General features: G+C 34.0%; 1 protein-coding gene across 1 annotated transcript; it reads right to left on the minus strand.

Annotated features, from left to right (window-relative positions):
• Window positions 1-12171: 12171 nt before the first annotated feature.
• LOC100805028 (serine carboxypeptidase-like 45) lies at window positions 12172-16097 on the minus strand. Its single transcript, XM_006588945.4, has 10 exons — window positions 15724-16097; window positions 15522-15623; window positions 15328-15423; window positions 15067-15159; window positions 14891-14961; window positions 14495-14785; window positions 13947-14071; window positions 12951-13043; window positions 12697-12814; window positions 12172-12595 (listed from the first exon to the last, which is right to left on the minus strand). Exons 1-10 carry the CDS (start codon window positions 15974-15976, stop codon window positions 12443-12445), a joined length of 1395 nt encoding a protein of 464 aa, XP_006589008.1. The 5' UTR covers window positions 15977-16097; the 3' UTR covers window positions 12172-12442.
• Window positions 16098-19455: the final 3358 nt, after the last annotated feature.

Raw genomic sequence — 19455 nt, forward strand, 5'->3', positions numbered from 1 at the left:
TCCCCTTCCTTTAACCATTTCACTCTAGCCTTTGGCCTCAGCATACATTCATAGGCATTAGCAGCATGCCACAATTGCTCCTGAAGAGACTTCTTGAGCTCCACTTCAAATTGATTCAGAATTCTGTCAGAGATACCAGCCTCCAAAGCATTCAGCTCCTTCTTTAAAACCTGAATTTTCTTAGCATTAATAACTCCATTGGATGAGCTCCACTGTCGAATGCAAGCTTTAATGAACTTCAATTTTTGCTTGAGGGCATATCCTCCCCATCCACTAGGGTGGAAATTGCTCCATTTAAGGGTCACCATTTCCTGAAATCCCTTGTCCTGCAGCCACCAATCCATGACCTTGAAAGGCTTAGGACCCCAATCAACACTTTTGGATCTTAGAAGGATAGGGCGATGATCTGAAAAATCTCTGTCTAGTACAAACTGTGTTGTGTCAGGCCACTGAAATGATCCTTTGCTACCCTGCAATGAGACACACACAGATACACAAACACACACACATAGAGACAAACACACGCAGACACAAACACAAACACAAACACACACACACACACACATAAAGATACACACACACACACACACACACAAAGTCATGAATTCCCATGGGTATGGAGTATCAGAAGATTCATGCTTGCCCCAATGATTGCATACTCTACAGGCATGAATTCCAAGAAATGTCCAAATGCCCTGTCTGTGGGACTTCACGGTACAAAGTGAAGGATGAAGAGGAAAGCAATTCTGATGAAAACTGCAACAAGGGCCCCCCAGCGAAGGATTTGTGGTATCTTCCAATCATTCCAAGGTTTAAGCGTCTGTTTGCTAACGAGGACGACGCAAAAGACCTTACATGGCATGCAAATGGAAGGATTTCTGATGGAATGGTCCGTCATCCGGCTGACTGCTCCCAGTGGAAGAAGATTGATGGTTTGTATCCGGATTTCGGGAATGAGCCAAGAAATCTTAGACTTGGACTAGCCAGTGATGGAATGATTCCATATGGCACCTTAAGCACTCAACACAGTTCATGGTCAGTTCTGCTAGTAATTTACAATTTGCCTCCTTGGTTGTGCATGAAGCGAAAATACATGATGTTGTGTATGATGATATCGGGCCCAAGACAGCTAGGAAATGACATTGACGTTTATCTAAGTCCGTTGGTTGAAGATCTGAGAAAGTTGTTCTATGCATTGTGAAGCTGAAGCAGTAGAACATACGAACAAAAGAGATACAGGCCATCAAAATGTGGCATTGGACAATAAGACAGGAGATTCAACTATGCTGAAGATGGGAGATTCAGCTAAAGTTGTGATCAAACAAGACATGAAGGGAAGAAGGCATAAATATGGGTTTAACAACAATGAACGTGAGAAGGCATAGAAGAAAAGGGTGGTGGATGATGAAACTGCCGACAAACATCAGCTGGATGAGGTCCTATGAAGATCCTCCTCATTCTCAAAGAGGGGAACGAGCAACAATTTGAAGGTTGTATATTCAGGAACTAAAGAATTCAAAATAGCTAGTAATAAGAGGGATTTGTTTTTTGGATTTTCTGAGCACCAAGAGCGGCTATGCAAGAAGTTTGCACTTGAGGAGGGAAGGATATTTGCAGCTAATGAACAAGTTTCTTAACTATTTGTCCTTAAGATTTTACTGTACATAAAGCACGAAGACCTCTCCGAAATCGCACACGGTGGTCAATGTCTCAGCATATCAGTGTTACAGTTGTGGATTCTGTAAGTCTTCATATAAAAGGCTTTTATTTACCTAAGTTATGGCTTTCAATTCATAAATATTTAACTTTGACTTAACATAAACAGGCATCTCACTGAAACATGTATGCGAGCGGGGAATTCTGATATCTATGGATTCCTCGAGCCTCAGTCCATTCAGAGGTCTGGGAATCGCATTTTGAATCTGAAAGTTACATAAAGAGTTGGATGCAGAGTTCACAACGCGATGTGTATCTTGGAGCCTACCTAAATGGGTAAGTCACAAAATAACAAAATTTAATTAATGTTTACTAATGTACTAACCCATTTTAGGTTCCACTGCAGCGGACATTGGCAGATGGTGGTCATCCTGCCCAAGGAACACTTAGTTGTCTGGTTTTGTTCATTGCATAACAGGCCACACAACTACCTTAAGGGGATTATTAATAGGTTAGTGTTCTTTTCAATACATTTGCATTGTAATACCTCAACGTACAACACCAGTTTTTAATTGTTACTCATATGGAACAGTGCTATCAAGGGTCTTGATGATGCTCCACAGCCTAAATCAAAGGCTCCTGCTAGGTGGATTGTCGTCAAGGTACGTCATTTACATAAAACTTCCACTTATATATATTTTTTTATGTGTCTGTACACTAGTTGTTTAATTAATATCCAAATTTCATTATGTATTTAGTGTAATAGACAAAAAGGAACTACTGAGTGCGGCTACTATGTCATGCACTGGATGTCCACCATCATTTTAGGAAGTTTTAGAAATAATTGGGAAGCGGTAAGTTTATTTCAAAGAAAATCAATTTATTTATAATTTGTATTACATTATTAACTTAATATGATTTATTTAATTCTGCAGTATTTTAACGACCCTAGACCATTGGAGCCCGAGAGATTAAAAGCATTGCGAATTCAGTGGGCACAGTTTTATCTCCGAGTTAGAGATCAGGCCTAGGATTTAGGGACATTTTTAAATATTTTTGACATTTTTTACATTTTCTATGTAACACGAACATTGAATTCATTTGTTGATTGTTCTTTATAATATATAAATCAATTATTTGATGTTTATTATCATTAAAACTGCTTGAAAGCAGAATAAAATGTTTATTTGCTGTGAATTGGGCCTCCTAAAATTGCATTTGATAGGTACAATTTTGGGTTTACTGTAAAAACAGAAAGTATATATAAAAAAAATATTTGAAAACAACACCGATTATTAACAAAAACCGATGTTAATATCATAACCAACATCGGTTATAATAGAAAACTGATGTTAACGTTTGTATATTAACATCGGTTTTTTGTGTATAACCGATGTCAGCATTTGTATTTTAACATCGGTTATCTATGGATAACCGATGTCAACTATTGTACATTAACATCGGTTAATTATAAATAACCGATGTGAATATTTGAATAGTAACATTGGTTATTTATAATTAACCGATGTTATACACAAAGAACTACACCAAATAAGTGTAAGCATCATCAACGTTGACATCGGTTTTCTAGAAAAACGGATGTTAAGGGCATACATTAACATCGGTTATTCTAGAAAACCGATGTTAAACTAACATATTAACATCAGTTTTACTAGAAAACCGATGTCAACGTTCATCATGCCTACACTTTTTTTGCTGTTGTTCATTGTGTTTAACATCGGTTATTTGGAGAACCGATGTTGTCATATGTATGTTAACATCGGTTCTCCAAAACCGATGTTAACATTCATACATTCAACATCGCCACTTTCAACATCGGTTTTAGAACCGATGTAGAATGTTCTAAATAACCGATGTTGAAAGTGTATTTTCTAGTAGTGGATCAAAGAACAGCTCAAGTGAGTCAAAGAACATCTCAAGTGAATCAAGAACAAGTCAAGAGTTCAAGAATCAAGAAGAATTCAAGACTCAAGAAGAAAGCCTAGAATCAAGAATCAAGATTCAAGATCTTTAGAATCAAGATCAAGATTCAAGACTCAAGATTCAAGAATGAAGAAAAGACTCAATCAAGATAAGTATTAAAAAGTTGTTTCGAAACTTTGAATAGCACATGAGTTTTTGACAAAACCTTTACCAAAGAGTTTTTACTCTCTGGTAATCGATTACCATATTGTTGTAATCGATTACCAGTAGCAAAATGAGTTTGAAAAAGTTTTCAAACTGAATTTACAACGTTCCAATTATTTTCAAAAGGCTGTAATCGATTACAATGTTTTGGTAATCGATTACCAGTGCCCTTGAACGTTGAAATTCAAATTTAAATGTGAAGAGTCACATCCTTTCACTCAAAAGCTTTGTGTAATCGATTACACTTATTTGGTAATCGATTACCAATGACTGTTTCTGAAAAAAAAAATCAAAAGATGTAACTCTTCAAAAGGTTTTTGACTTTTTCAAATTGGTTTTAAGTTTTTCTAAAAGTTATAACTCTTCTAAATGGTCTTCTTGACCAGACATGAAGAGTCTATAAAAGCAAGGCTTTGTTTTGCATTTTAATTAATTCAATCTTGAATACTTTTCCAATCAATCTCTTACAATCCTTTACAAGCCTTGAATCTCTTTGAACTTCTTCTTCTTCTTTGTACCAAAAGCTTTCTGAAGTTTTCTGGTTTTCCAAACCTTGAAAACTTGTGCTATTCATCTTTTCATTCCCTTCTCCCTTTGCCAAAAAGAATTCGCCAAGGACTAACCGCCTGAATTCTTTTTGTGTCTCTGTTCTCCCTTTTACAAAAGAACAAAGGACTAACCGCCTGAATTCTTTTGTGTCTCCCTTCTTCCCATTCCCTTATACAAAAGTGTTCAAAGGACTAACCGCCTGAGAATTCTTTTGTATCCCCATTCACAAAGTATCAAAGGTTTAACAGCCTGAGATCTTTGTCTCAACACATTGGAGGGTACATCCTTTGTGGTACAAGTAGAGGGTACATCTACTTGGGTTTGACTGAGAACAAGAGAGGGTACATCTCTTGTGGATCAGTTCTAGTGGAGGGTACATCCACTAGGTTCAAAGAGAACAAGGGAGGGTACATCCCTTGTGGGTCTTTGCTTGTAAATGGATTTTTACAAGGTTGAAAGAAATCTCAAGGACCGCAGGTCGCTTGGGGACTGGATGTAGGCACGGGTTGTTGCCGAACAAGTATAAAAACTCTTGTGCGTTTGTTTCCTTCTTCTCTACTCTTTTACTTTCCGCTGTGCATTTAATTTCCGCTTTTACTTTCTGTTAAGATACTCTTCTACTCCTCATTCTCTTAACAATTTATTAAAAGCCTTAAAAGAGTAATTTTTTAATTGGTAAAGGTTTAAGAATAATTAATTCAACCCCCCTTCTTAATTATTCTGAGGCCACTCGATCCAACAGACTCTGACGAGCAAGTCAGAGGTGCTCTGAGGTGTTTATGTATCTATGTGTGGAATGATAAACACATACTTGATAGTCTTGCCTTAGTTCTATATATACATGCTCAATTGTAGGGGAGTTGCACTTTAGTTCTATATATGGTTACGATGTTGCTACCGCTGTTGGTGCCAGTGATGGTGCTTCTTCTCTATGTCAGATTTTGGTAGCTTTTGGTTCTACATTGTGCCTTTCCATATTCTAGGAGCGAGAAAGAATAAAAAACAAAAAAAAATATTATTGCATGCAGAACCCCAAGACCACGACGGGTTTGTTTAAAAAACATTGTTGAATAGAATAAATTACATCAATTACAATATTGCCATCGCATTTTGTTCAACGACAGCTTATTGAAACCGGTGTGGTTGGAGCGTCGTAGAATATTATTATTTTAGTAGTGCATGGAGAATGATATAATTCAATACTACTACTACTACTACTACTACTACTACTACTACTACTACTACTACTACTACTACTACAGTACTATGTGATACTGAACCTGAACCTGTGTCAATTTTAACATTCCCTGCATTTTTCCTAATTCTCATGTAAAAATATCTCTTTTTAATTAATATTAACTAGCTAGCATAAAGTTCTCCGAAGTGCAAGTGATAATATGTATGTAGAATATTGTCGAATTGATGTTGATGAACACTAAATAATTAAAATGTGAACTGATGGTTTCTAATTCTTTTATTAATGCATGCTTAAAATAAAATCGTTTCTATACTAAAAGGGAATTATTTTTTTAAAAAAATGTATGCAGCAGGTGTGATATTATTAGCCTTGAATTGTTGTCTATCTCTTTGTTCACTCCTTAATGGCACCTATTAATCATGTTGTCTTCTCCTATTTTATGAAATTTGTTTCTTTTCAGGGCACCAACTCACTCTACATCAATTGATATTAATGGTGAGGATGCTCCACAATTCCTTACTGGATTTGCTGAAAATATTGGCCTTGAAAATGTTCGTACTGCAACAATTGTGTCTGCAGCTATTGCTGCTCATACTCGTTCCTGTCTTCTACAGGCTTGGGTAAATTTCTTACTCTATATCTTATGATCTGGTAATATTTTGTTTTAGTATTTGTGCTTTTTACAAGATTGTATTTTTGTAACAAATATTAGTGGAGGCAGTCTTGAAATCATTCTTAGATTGTGGTATAACATCATTCCATTAAATGCACTGTCTGTGTTTTTTTCTCTTTGATGGTCACAGACATCGAATGTGGCCAGTTTAAGTGTGGCATGCATGTAAAATCTATAATTTGACTACAGGTCTTAAACATGAGTGTTGAGCCTAGAATTAATGTCTGAAATTTTGGTTTCATTAGATATCTCTTTTTTAGAAAGATCATATTTCTCCTTTGGAATGCTATGCTAAATTCATGCATTTGTTGTTTTCAATTATAGGCTCTGGAAATGCAAGGCAAACAGGTTGATGCTATGGTGGAACTGTCAAAAATATGCCTTCTTCTACGAATATTTCCTCCTGAGGAGTCTTTGGTATGCTTACTTGTATACTGGATTGTTGATTTCACACTAAATTACATTCCGCTTGTGTATGATGGTGATGAGCTAGTCATATGGATATATAACTATGCATATAATCAAAAGCAAAATGCCAAAAGCAATGCATATTTAATACATGTTAATGCCAGGATGCTTTTTACTGCTTATTTATAGAATATAATATCCCTCAATTATGTTCCATATTTCTTCTATTTTTCCAAAATTTGGCATCTTATATTTCTTCTATTTTTTCCAAAAAAAAAAAAATAGACCACCAAAAAACAAACAAAAAAAATACAATAAAACAACACCAAAACAAAAAAAAAAGAAATCAAATTTAAGACGATTATGTTACTAACCATCTTAGAATGGTAGAGAAACCAAGTCGGTTATTAGAATGACCGTCGTAGAAAGACAACAACAGTATACTTATTCTAAGATGGTTATTGGAATAACCGTCTTATTTTCTGTAATATTCTATTCTGATAATCGTCTTAATATCTCTATCATTCTAAGACGGTTAATGTAATAACCATCTTAGAAAATCAAGTATACTAAGACGGATTAGGAGCAAAAACCACCTTCGAAGGTGAAATTTTCTAAGACGGTTATTGAATAACTGTCTTAGTATATTCAACTTTCTAAGATAGTTCAAAAACCATCGTTGTATATGTTTTGCTATTGTACGACACAATTTTTATGACAGTTCAAAATCGTCATAGAAGGTCCTATAAGACCGACTTAGAAAACACTAATTCTAGTAGTGTGATATTTATTCTTTCTATAAGTGGCATCAAATGCCAAAACATCCAAAAAATTGTAGTCAACCGACCCGCATCACACCATCACACCAAAACAAGTGTTGAAGTCTATTCTCCTCATTAACTGTGTGTCAAAAAAACATCAATGGGTCATTCACTTCCAAACCCTTACCTTGTGTTTGGATTAGTAATTTCAAAATTTTAGGAAATTTGAAATGCTTAGAATGTGAATTACTTTGATTTTAATTTCCTTCATTTTTCAAATAATGTTTTGTTTGGATAAATCAATTCAAATTTCTTCAATTTTAAATTCTTTGTTTGGATAGGACAATTCAATTTCCTCCATGTGCAAAATTTTAATTTTATATTTTAAATAGATGAAATTTTAATACTAAACTTTATAAAAAATAAACACAAACTAATTTTGAAATATTAATTAAAAAATATTTTTCAATTTTTAATAATTTAAAAATACAAAATATTGATAATTTTAACTAGGGTTGTTTTGCCTGACCACAACCAATGATATTTTTAAACCGACATCAACCAAGGCTATCTTTCGGTCGACATCAAATAGAGTTTTTTTGTCAAAGTATGCTGGGAATATTTGTCAGCTGACGTCAGTCGGGACTATTTTTCGACTAACGTTGGTTGAGTCTAATTTTCAGCCGATGTTAGCTAGGTTTTTTAACCAACGTCGGCTAGAGTTTGTTTGGCCGACATCGGCTAGGGTCTTTTCGAATGACATTGACCAAGGATATTTTTAGCCAATGTCGGTCTAAAAAATCCTAGCAGACGTTGACAAAAAAATCTACCCAATATCGGATAAAAAATAGCTTGGTCGATGCCGACCAATAGAACATATCTGATGTCGGCCGAAAAACATCATTGGTCAACGTTGACCGAAAAATCCCTAGTCGAAGTTGGCTAAAAAATAGCCATGACCAATGTCGGACAAAAAACCTACCCAACATTGACTATAAAATAGCCTTGGCCAATGTTGGCTAAAAAAATAGCTTTGACCGATGTCGACCGAAAAAACTCTAGTGGATGTCGACTAAAAATAGTCATACTTGATGTCGGTCAAAAATACCTAGCTGGTGTTAGCAGAAAAAACCCTAGTCAACATCAACAAAAAAACCTAGCTAATGTGATTAAAAAATATCTCTGGCTTGTGTTAGTCAGAAAACCCTAGTCGATGTCAGCAAAAAATATCCTAACTGACGTCGGCTAAAAAAATCTAGTTGACATTAGCCAAAACACCAAAGCTAACATTAGCTAAAAAATAACACTAGTCGATATTGGCTAAAAAATAGCTTTGGCTGATGTTGACTGAAAAAACCTAGTTGACGTCGGCTGAAAAACCTTAGCAGTTGTCTACTCAAAGGTTAGTCATAACCGATGTTAGTAGAAAAAATCTAGCCAACGTCGGCCAAAAAAATCATTGGTGAACATCAACTGAAAAAACCTGGATGACAACAGCCAAAAAAAATTTTCGACGTCAGCAAAAAATTCTCATGACTAACGTTAGTGAGAAAATAACCCTAACCAATATCATCTAAAAAAAATCTTAGCCGATATTGGTAAAAATAGCTTTGGTTGACATCATATAAAAATATTCTGACCGAAAAAACCTCGACCAATGTCAGTGAAAAACAACTTATGTCGATGTCAGTCATAAAAACTTTGGTCACCCGTAATTGCGAGTGTTGAGCGAGAAAGAGTCGCGAACAAGAACATGAGTTAAAGTGAGCACTGGAAAAAGAATTTCAAATTCTATATTTTTTGAGAGAATTTAAAATCTCACTATTTTAGTCAATCAAAATGATTCATAAAAATACTAAAAATTAAATCTCCTTTCAAATATTCTATGCAAACAAGTTTTTTTTATCATGAATCATTTTAAATTCCTTGAAAAAATGAATTTCCTTTCTGAATTGCTCCATCCAAACACACTATTAAAGAATTACTGTAAGGCAACCTATCATAACCTCCACACTGATATGCAGCTGCTCCATATATATGTGGCATAGCTATACCAACGGCTCTCATTATTGATTTGCATTAAATCTAACTCATTGATTTTTCTATGCCTTGCCAACATCCGACAATCCTGATCTCTCAATCACTTATGCTTGTGAACATCATGAAAATAAGTAACATACCAAAGGTTTGAATTAATCTCAACATTCACTAACACACAAAATTACGAATATTCAACTCATACCAAAGTCCAACACAAACATAATTTTCATCCACTACTACCTAACAAACAACAATTCCAAGTTTCAAGGGAAAAATAGAAATACCCGTCGCTTGTGGAGCAAGATCGACTTGACTCAATTAATGAACATTCCCCACCACCACTATCATCCATGGACATTTCCATAAGAAATACCTCACAAACAATACTGCATAACAAAAAGAAAATTAAAGGATTTCAGAAAACAGAAAAGCAATCAGAAAACAGAAAAGCAATCTAGCAAAAAAATAAAATAATAGAATGCATGTGGCAGTTGCAACTATTCCATCTGTAGGCTAGTGTTGTAAATTTGAACTCTCAGAAAATTACTAATTACTAATTCCTAAAGCAAAATCTAAGAAGATACCTCAGGTACCAATCAGTTTTAGCATTGAGAGATTTTTATATAGGCGAATCACATTTTCAACCCTTGAATTAGATAATTACTCGACGGAGCTACATTGGGACAGAGGGGGGGGGGGGGGGGGGAAATGCCCTCCCAAACTTTAAGTTGCAAAAATGAGGCGTAGAATAATATGTAGGGGAAGGTGAATGAATACAACCCCTTTCCATAAACTATTGATCACCACTGTCATTCATTTTCTTTTTAATTTTATAAAACCATTTACATTAACCTCTAAATTTAGAAAACCACTCATTTTAATTTTTCAAACTATATTTTAAAATTCAGAATTTCATGACTCTTCATCATATTCTCATCGTGGGCCATGGATCTTTTCGTTTTAATGTGAAAGTAAAGTGACAGATTAATGATGAGTTCTGGTCTGGTAAGTTAGTGTTGTTAAATTTTAATAAAATCAATGGTTAAAATAGGTATAACACTTTTAAAGGTATAATGGTGTAATTAATTTTATTGTCCGATCCCCTTTATGTGTGTAGATATATTTAATAAGAGTGTCATTTTATTTCCTTAAAAAAGTGTCATGGCTATTAAGAGTGAGAAAAATAAATGAGTCACAAATTTAATGTCATATTATTATTTAAAAAAAGTCAAATAATTAAAATAAAAAACACCCAGATGACTTGTGTATTTTGGCTCCCCCACTTTTTATGTTTAAGTTCCACCACTCGACTCTACCAACAAACTATGCTTCAACAAATTGCCTCCATAGCTTGAACAATCAAAAAACAACAATGACAAAAACAATCTCCACATTAAAATCCAACAAAAAAATTATATCTCCAACTTACTCTCTTGCTGGCGAAAACACTCGTTGCTTCAAGTTCACCGACCACAAATGGTGGAAACGTGAAACTGATTTAACTCACTTATTCATGACTCTCATTTATCTCGTGTTGTCCTTGTTGGGCCTTCTCAGTTTTGACTCCATCTTTTAAATAACGAGATAAAAAAAAACACCTCTTACTTTCCAAACAATTGTGGGGGCACCATCGCCATTTTGATTTTAAAAATAGGGGCACAATTGAAATTTTGTATTCGAAAAATAAAAAAATAATAAAACAGATAATATTATTTTTATATACAGTATTCACTTTTTACAATTTATTTTACTTCTTCACTTGAATCATATGCAATCCTTATTCACCATAGAACTCGCCTTAAATTTTTAGCACCAAGAGTGGTAATTTTGTCTAAGAAAAATGGATGTTCTCTTGTGTCTCATTTCGGCTCCTTTCATCTCAATTTAAGAAGTCTATATGCATGGGACCCACTATAATGCTTCTCATTTCAGCTTTGTTTCACTGATAACAAATACACCCTCCTTTTCTCTTTCATTATTTTCAAGTCCTACCAACTTTCACCCCTCCCACATTAACAAAAACACGCCCTTTTAAATGCTTTCCGCCTTTCCCTTATGTTGAATGTTATACAATTTTTCTATTTTTAGTACGCTTTTTCTGACACATTTTTATTTTTTATTAAAAATTATAAAATCATTATAATAAGACTTGCAATTGAATGAGAAGTGAGATACAATTATTTTTAATAAATATTAACTAAAATTAATGTTTAAAAAATTATTAAAAATGTGCCCTTACCATTCTTTTATTTTATAAGGATATATTTGGTAAAACATTTTAGCTTATTTTTAACTTTTTTTTTTCTTTCTGAAAAGCTTATCTAAATGTTTGATAAATAAATTTTTCTAATATTTCTTAACACTACTTGATGTAATATTTTTAAAACAATAGTTTTTAATTTTTTTATAATTATTTTCTTTTTATCCTTAAATATTTGTTAGATATCCATTCTAATCTTTTTTATTTAAGGTAAATTTTATAATTTTTATCCTTTATGTAATTTTACAAATTCTAGTTACTTTACTAAATAATTTTATCAAACACTTACAATTCAATAAGATAGTTTTTCAACTTTCAATTTCAAACTAATTTTTCATCTTTCATCTAATTTTTCAGCTAGTTTAATTAAACATAATTAAAATTATATTTTTTTTCTCTTTTGTGCATAGCATGCACGAAATTAGTTGGCAATACTTCCATGCTTAACAAGGTTGGCAAATTCAAATCACGATTAATGTTTCGAGGCACAGAACCAACGAATTAGTTATTAGTAAGTACATTTGGAAGATCACTTTGTTTTGGTGAACTATATAATAATGTCAATGCCAGTACATGTAACATTCACTCAGTGCTCAAAAAGAAAAAAAAAAATAATGTAGGGAAAGATAGAAGGAATGCTTATAACAATTGAAAAGTGATCCATTAGGAATAATCAGTTTATGTGAGGGGTTTGAATGGGTGTATTTTTACTGTGCTAGGAACAACCCCTCTGTTATCTATTTCCATTTTTAAAGGAATGGTTCTGGAAGTGGCTTTCCTTCCAAAAATGCTTTTAGCAGCACCAGTGACCTCTCTGGTTGGGAAAATGGAGCTTCATGAGCAGCTCCTCTTATGGTGGCAAATGATAAGATGTCTCCATATACTTGTGTCCAACCGGCCACCTGAAAAATATCAGAAAATGGTTTGAGTTGAATGGCAGGGCATCAAAATGTAGTGAAACCTTTTTCAGGATCTTAATGCATTCCAAGTCTTCAGTTTTAACCTGTCTTCCCTCAAACCATGCTCTATAGGACACTGTTGTGTTGAGTCCAAAGTCCTTGGCTAATCCATTTACCAGGGATCTTGTCCCAGTTAATGGGATGACTGAATCTTGATCTCCACTGCAGAAAGAGAAATTTCTTTGTTTGCTTAAAAAATGCACTGTCTTGAATCATTGTGATAGGAATACAATGTATAGACATAATTAAGATGTTGACAAAAGAATAAAAAAGAAAAAAAAAAAAGAAACTCATTTACCTGTATACCAGAACCCTGATACCTGACTTAGCAAGTGCACCTAGAATAGAAATGGTTGGAATCTCTAGATTCTGCATGTCATATTTAAGAACACTGTGACATAAGGGAAAATATTAGTAGCTAACTAGCTATCCAATACAGGTCTCGGAGAAAAGGAGAACATATTTTTGTATTAACAAGCACCCAAAATTCCAGATCTGGAAAGTTTGGGGCGTGGATGAAACATCTGTTTTGTCCCTCTCTCTTTCATTCCGCTCCTTTTATTGAAATTAGAATGCACTAATTTTTAATTCCATGTTATGTTCTGTTCTAATTAGGAAATGTATGAACAACAACGAAAAGTTTAAATCTCATTAGATAAGGTAAGTTATATTGATCGTCAACAAGGTTCAACATAAATGGTTCAACATAAATGATAGATGGTTGTGTTCCTTTAGCATGTTGGCAGAGATTTGATATCCTGATTGTACGTGTGAAAATGATTTTATTGATAGAGACAATATGCACTTTGGTGATCTCTACACTTTGAGGGTTAGGCTCATGAAGTTCGACTATGGGGACACTTTATTTCCAACAAAAATATCGTTAAACTCAATTAAAGACTAAATTCTCAAAGATACTAGCCATCATGAGATCCCTCGTAACAATTTTCTCTAATGTTCTTCTTGGTTTTCCTTGATCCTTTTTCATAGGTCTGTTAACTATGTAATTTAATTGGTGCTTCAAATTTCCACATATGTAACTATTTTAACTATTTTTTGTCATTTTTTCCTCATCTAGTGCTACATCAATATTTCATTATATTCTATCACTCCGTATCTTGTCCTTTCTTGTTTTGCCACACATTCATCCTAACATTTCTCTCATCTTTTGGTCGTGTATTCCCTTATAAATAGAATCCATGTGTTCTATTTGGTCCTGCCCTAACCATGAACTCCCTACGTGACTCTTCGGTTGTGATTAGTGCAATGCCATCTTTTATGCTACAAAACTTACTCGCTGCAAGTTGACCATGACGTGATCCCTACGAGCTTAGCATGGAGAGCTTCCTGCACATCTTTCCTATTCAAATATGCGATAGTTTCATCTTCCACACAAACATCTATCTTGGCACCCTCTTGCTACATAACAGATGAAAGCAAACAAAATAAAATAAGTAGGAAAACATCTAAAGCAAAAGTCAATTAAAATGGGCATAAGATGGGGAATTTGACCAAAATAGTTTTTTTTTAAAACTAAATATCACTTTGGGTAATCTTCAAATAATTTATTCGACTAGTTGATTCATGCCACGTAAGAAATTAATGGCACCACAGAGTCACCAGTTTAGGTGTGTGAATGACTTGGTGGTATCACTCTGAATGGCTTCACACAGTCAAACACGTTTCACCGAGTGGAGCTGAGTTGATTAGGGGAACCAATTTCCTACGTGATAAAAACCATCCTGTCTGGTAAATGTTTGAAGACAACCCCAAAAGAATATTTAGTTTTAAAAAAATACCTATATTAGTCACATTCCCCAATAGAATGGATAAAGCATATACCAGTTGAGTCAGTTGATTCAGCACATAAGCCTGTTGATCTGCTGATGAAAGACACACATCAAGTGTAACATCATATGTATCAATATACCTACTAACTTCCGTTGACACTAGCCTATTTACTCCGGAACAAATGGGGGTAAGCGTCCCACCCTGATGTTGTCTCCTAATTTGGGAATAGTTGCATACTTTGGTGAAGATTTCGTAAGTTGAATCTGATATTAGTCCATGGGACCAGAAAAACTCAGCTCTGGAGTTGAAATCCGTGTTGAATTCGACAAGAGGATTCCCTATCTGTAAATATCAACATATAAAGCAAGTTGTGCTATTCAAATTAACCAAAGTTTTTCTTCTTATGTATCAATTATTATTAAAAACCTCTCATTTGTGTGTACTCACTGCTATCCCCTTGAGATTGAACTTGGTCTTGGTTTGAACAATGAGTTGTGCAAGTTGGGGTACATAATGACCTGAAAACTAGTATGCATTACTCTACCGCATCTCCAAAATGAAACATTATTCATTTAACACAAAGGTGTGTGTGTGTGTCTATATATACATATATATATTACTACCTGCATAGCTCTCCCCTGTGATAAAGAAATCATTGTTTTTTAACTCTGGGAATTTAGTGAACCAACGCTGTAGGAAAACAAGATTGTCCCTTGCTGTAAAGAATGGAAGTGGAACTACACATCAGATTTTGAGAAATGTGACATCTAAACTAAACTATAAGATGGTCAATTCTTAAGCAATTCAATTCAACTTATTAGAAGCTAAACTGTGACTCATTTACATGCTATTTTGCACAAAATTAAATTGAAGAAGAGAAGAACCTGTCATTTCATCATTCACAAAGTCATAGAAAGATTTATTGGCAGAGTAGGAGAAACCAACACCAGCTGGTGATTCCAAGTACAACATATTTGCCTCTGCAACAAGAAGGAAATGAAAATCAGTAAGCAATTTTGATTAAACCTCAAAGCATATTTCAACCAAAAATATAAGATTTGCTGAATTGTTGGATTACCTTTGTTCCAACTATGTTCATTCTTCAAAAGACCATTTTCACTTGGTTTGAAAGGGCCATGCTCAACAAAAGCTCCAGCTCCAACAGAAGAACAACCAGGCCCTTCAAAACCCACAAAGCATCTTAGTTGCTTCTTCCACTGAGTCTAAATAAATAAATAAAAGTTTTGACATATACAAAAACAGCATGTATATTATAATACCTCCATTTAACCATAGAACTAGTGGCTTTGAAGCTGGTTCCACTTCAGCTTCAACAAAGTAGTAAAACAAGGCTCTCTTCTGCTTGTCGTCCACTGTAATGTAACCAGCATATTGCTGGAATTTGACTGGTGGCTGCCCTGGCAAAGTGCTTATCTTATCAGCTTGTGAAAGTGAATTAACTCCCACAACACATTGTGCTATAACAAATAATAGCAGAGTTGCAGTCATCATAAAACACGATTGAAATATCATTGTAAGATCTGAGAAGGTGTTGTTGGCTTGAGGATGGTTGTGTTGTGTGATGTGAGTATGGCTTCTTAGTTTGTGTCCGTACTAACCCAGTGATTGGGTGAAGGTTGAACGCAAAGTAAGGAATATAGTAAGGGGACTATATGAATATTATTATTATTATTATTATTATTATTATTATTATTATTATTATTATTATTATTATTATTATTATTATTATTATTATTATTATTATTATTATTATTACTATAGCACTATAGTATGTGTCAATGTGCATATTATATGGTCCATGACTCTGCAAATAAATTTTTGCGGTGACCCCAATATCTTGACTCTTGAGTCTTGGAGTTTGATTCTGACCTCATTTGGTGCATGCTGGTAGTTCCTCCGGTTTTGATTATGAGTAATAATTTTTATTTTATTTTTTAAAAAAATATAAGTAAATCTCACTTATTTATATCTTATTTAATAAGATTCTCTTTAAAATATTTTTCATTTAATAAGGTTAAAAAAATTATGTTTAATATCAAATTCTAATAAAAAAATTGTTTAGATACAATTTAATTAAATTAATCAATCTTCTTAATAAACGTGGAATGTGTCTTTTTTTTTCTTCTTAAAATCGAAACCAGAGGAATATTGTTTATCTAAAACAAATTAAGGGTCTTTTTTGTTTTTTTCTGGCGTGTTACCAATCGGATAATCAAGCGTTCATTGAATATTGGAAATGTTGAAAGTACAATTTGAATTAACTATGAAAAGGGGAACACAGATCAATGAAATCCTAATTATTTAAAAAAAATAATGTGTTGGAATGTGTTTGTTTTGTGATTGACATTTTTGTTTTTTTATCTTTTCAGTCTATGTAGTAGTAATATACAGTATATATTTTTTATTTTAATACTTTTTAAATTATTTTTTTAAATAACACTTATAATATTTAATTTTTTAAAAGTTACTCTTTGGAATCACTTTAGTTGTTAATTTCTATTTCTCTATTCACACACACAAAAATAATGATTGATACTTCATCGCCTTATTTAATGGAGTACATTACACCAATCACTTTCAGGTTTTAGTTTATTACACATGATACTTTTCTATTTTTTGTACATAGAAAAACCCCTAATTTATTAGGATTTGTGACACATGATATTTTTTATCTTTTCAGTCTATGTAGTAGTAATATACAGTATATATTTTTTATTTTAATACTTTTTAAATTATTTTTTTAAATAACACTTATAATATTTAATTTTTTAAAAGTTACTCTTTGGAATCACTTTAGTTGTTAATTTCTATTTCTCTATTCACACACACAAAAATAACGATTGATACTTCATCGCCTTATTTAATGGAGTACATTACACCAATCACTTTCAGGTTTTATTTTATTACACATGATACTTTTCTATTTTTTGTACATAGAAAAACCCCTAATTTATTAGGATTTGTGACACTAACCCCCCCACCTAAACACCGTGCAAAATGTTAAGTGAATGAAAGAGAAAGAGCAACATTTAACAGTATAACATATTAGCTCAAAAATCAAATTAATTCTAGTAAATATGCATTCCACTATTGTTAATGTAATGGATGATGTTAGGGAAATACAATTACTTATGTTATTACTAATATAGCCTTGGCAGTTGTAACTGAAAGTTGTAACTGAATTCTGTAATTAGTTGTTAGTTAATTAGTTACTTGTTATAATCGGTAATTTGTTAGTCAAGCTACGCAGCTATTGTAAAAAACTATATTCTTGAATCCTCCTCATTGTAATTGATTCTATAATCAATAATATTTAACTCGGATTCATTTCTTCACATAGGAATTCCTGGACAATTTTACTCTAATTCTTCGAATCATTGCATAGATTCCTAGGATTTACTCAGTTTCCTAAACATCCATAACAATTGGTATCTAGAGCTTTTTTTCTGGGGAAATGGCTGAAGCCACGCGCACTCAAGCATCTCTGAGAGATATGGAAGAAAGATTGGAAAATCGTATTACTGAGAAAATGGAACTGAAACTGGCAGAATTAGCAGGCTCCTACAGCATACATTGAGTGAATCACTCAAGATGGCAATGGATGAAAGGCTGGCCGCCAAAGACAAGGAGGATGTCAGCTCTTCTTGGTAGAATCGGGCAATACAAGGGCGTCATGATGGCAACGGGGCCTCAGGTGATCGATTTACACATTATGTTGGCTATACTAGGTTATCAAGAATTGAGTTTCCTAGGTTTAATGGGGATAATGTGAAAGAATGGCTATATCAATGTGAAACTTACTTCTTAATGGATGAAACTCCTCCAGAAGTTAAAACCAAGTTAGCCATCATGCATTTGGAAGGCAAAGCCCTTAAATGGCATCATGCATCTAGGAAAATTCTCTGGTCTCAACACCTCCCTAGTTGGGAAGAATATGTTTAATTCTTAACTGAAAGATTTGGGAATGCTTGTGATGATCCCATGGCTGAGCTAATGAATTTGAGACAGAAGGGTACCATTAGTGAGTACCATGAGCAATTTGACGCCATCATGACACGATTGGATTTACCAGCAGACTACTCCTTAAGTTGTTTCTTGGGAGGGTTGAAAACTGAAGTGCAAATGATGGTTCGTATGTTTCAACCCCAGTCAGTGATGAAAGCATATAACCTAGCCAAATTGTATGAATCAACGGCTATGCAAGGTACTGCAGTCACATTACCTAGCAAGAACAAATATGCTGTCCCAATCAAATCCTTGTTGGGACCCAAACCACCAGCAGTAACTGAACCAAAATCCATGAAAACCAAACCAAGACTCACCAAGAATTTGTCACCAGCATTCATGAGTGAAAGAAGGGCCAAAGGGTTGTGTTATTTCTGTGATAAGCCATTTTCTGTGGAGCATGGCTTGACACACAAGAAACTAGAAATTCACACCTCATGGAGGTTGACATAGAGGAGGACACTGTTGAGATAGAAAACCATGTGGGGGGAGCTGCAACATAGTTTGAGGAGGCACAAATCTCTGTCAATGCCTTGACAGGGGTTCCAAATTTCAGAACCATGCATGTCACAGGGAGATACAACAAAAAGCCTCTGCACATACTTATTGATAGTGGCAGCACCCATAACTTCTTGGATGTCCATGTAGTTGCAAGAATTGGGTGCAAGATTGAAGATCTTAAACCTCTAGTAGTCACAGTGGCAGATGGCACAAAAGTGCAAATATCTTCAGTTGTACAAAATTTTACTTGGGTAATTTAGCATTCCACTTTCACTTCAGATGTCCTGTTGATTCCCCTAGGATGTTGTGATATAGTGCTGGGTATTGAATGGTTGATCACATTAGGGGATATCACTTGGAATTTCACCAAGTTGAGTATGGAATTTATGGTTCAGGGCAAAAGACATGTATTAAGAGGTTCTAATCAAAGCAGCTGTAAATCAGTCAAGAGCCCAACTCTTAACAAAATAGTGAACAATAGTGTG

The sequence above is a fragment of the Glycine max genome, chromosome 10 (assembly GCF_000004515.6).
Source record: "Glycine max cultivar Williams 82 chromosome 10, Glycine_max_v4.0, whole genome shotgun sequence".
Taxonomy (NCBI): Eukaryota; Viridiplantae; Streptophyta; class Magnoliopsida; order Fabales; family Fabaceae; genus Glycine; species Glycine max.

Excerpts from the sequence above, each read along its gene's own strand:
- LOC100805028 (XM_006588945.4), bottom strand. The coding sequence starts at position 15,976 with ATGATATTTCAATCGTGTTTTATGATGACTGCAACTCTGCTATTATTT. Across the intron at positions 15,624-15,723 it reads AGTTCTATGGTTAAATGGAG|GGCCTGGTTGTTCTTCTGTT; the intron begins GTATTATAATAT and ends TGGGTTTTGAAG. Across the intron at positions 12,815-12,950 it reads ATCAGGGTTCTGGTATACAG|TGGAGATCAAGATTCAGTCA; the intron begins GTAAATGAGTTT and ends CTCTTTCTGCAG.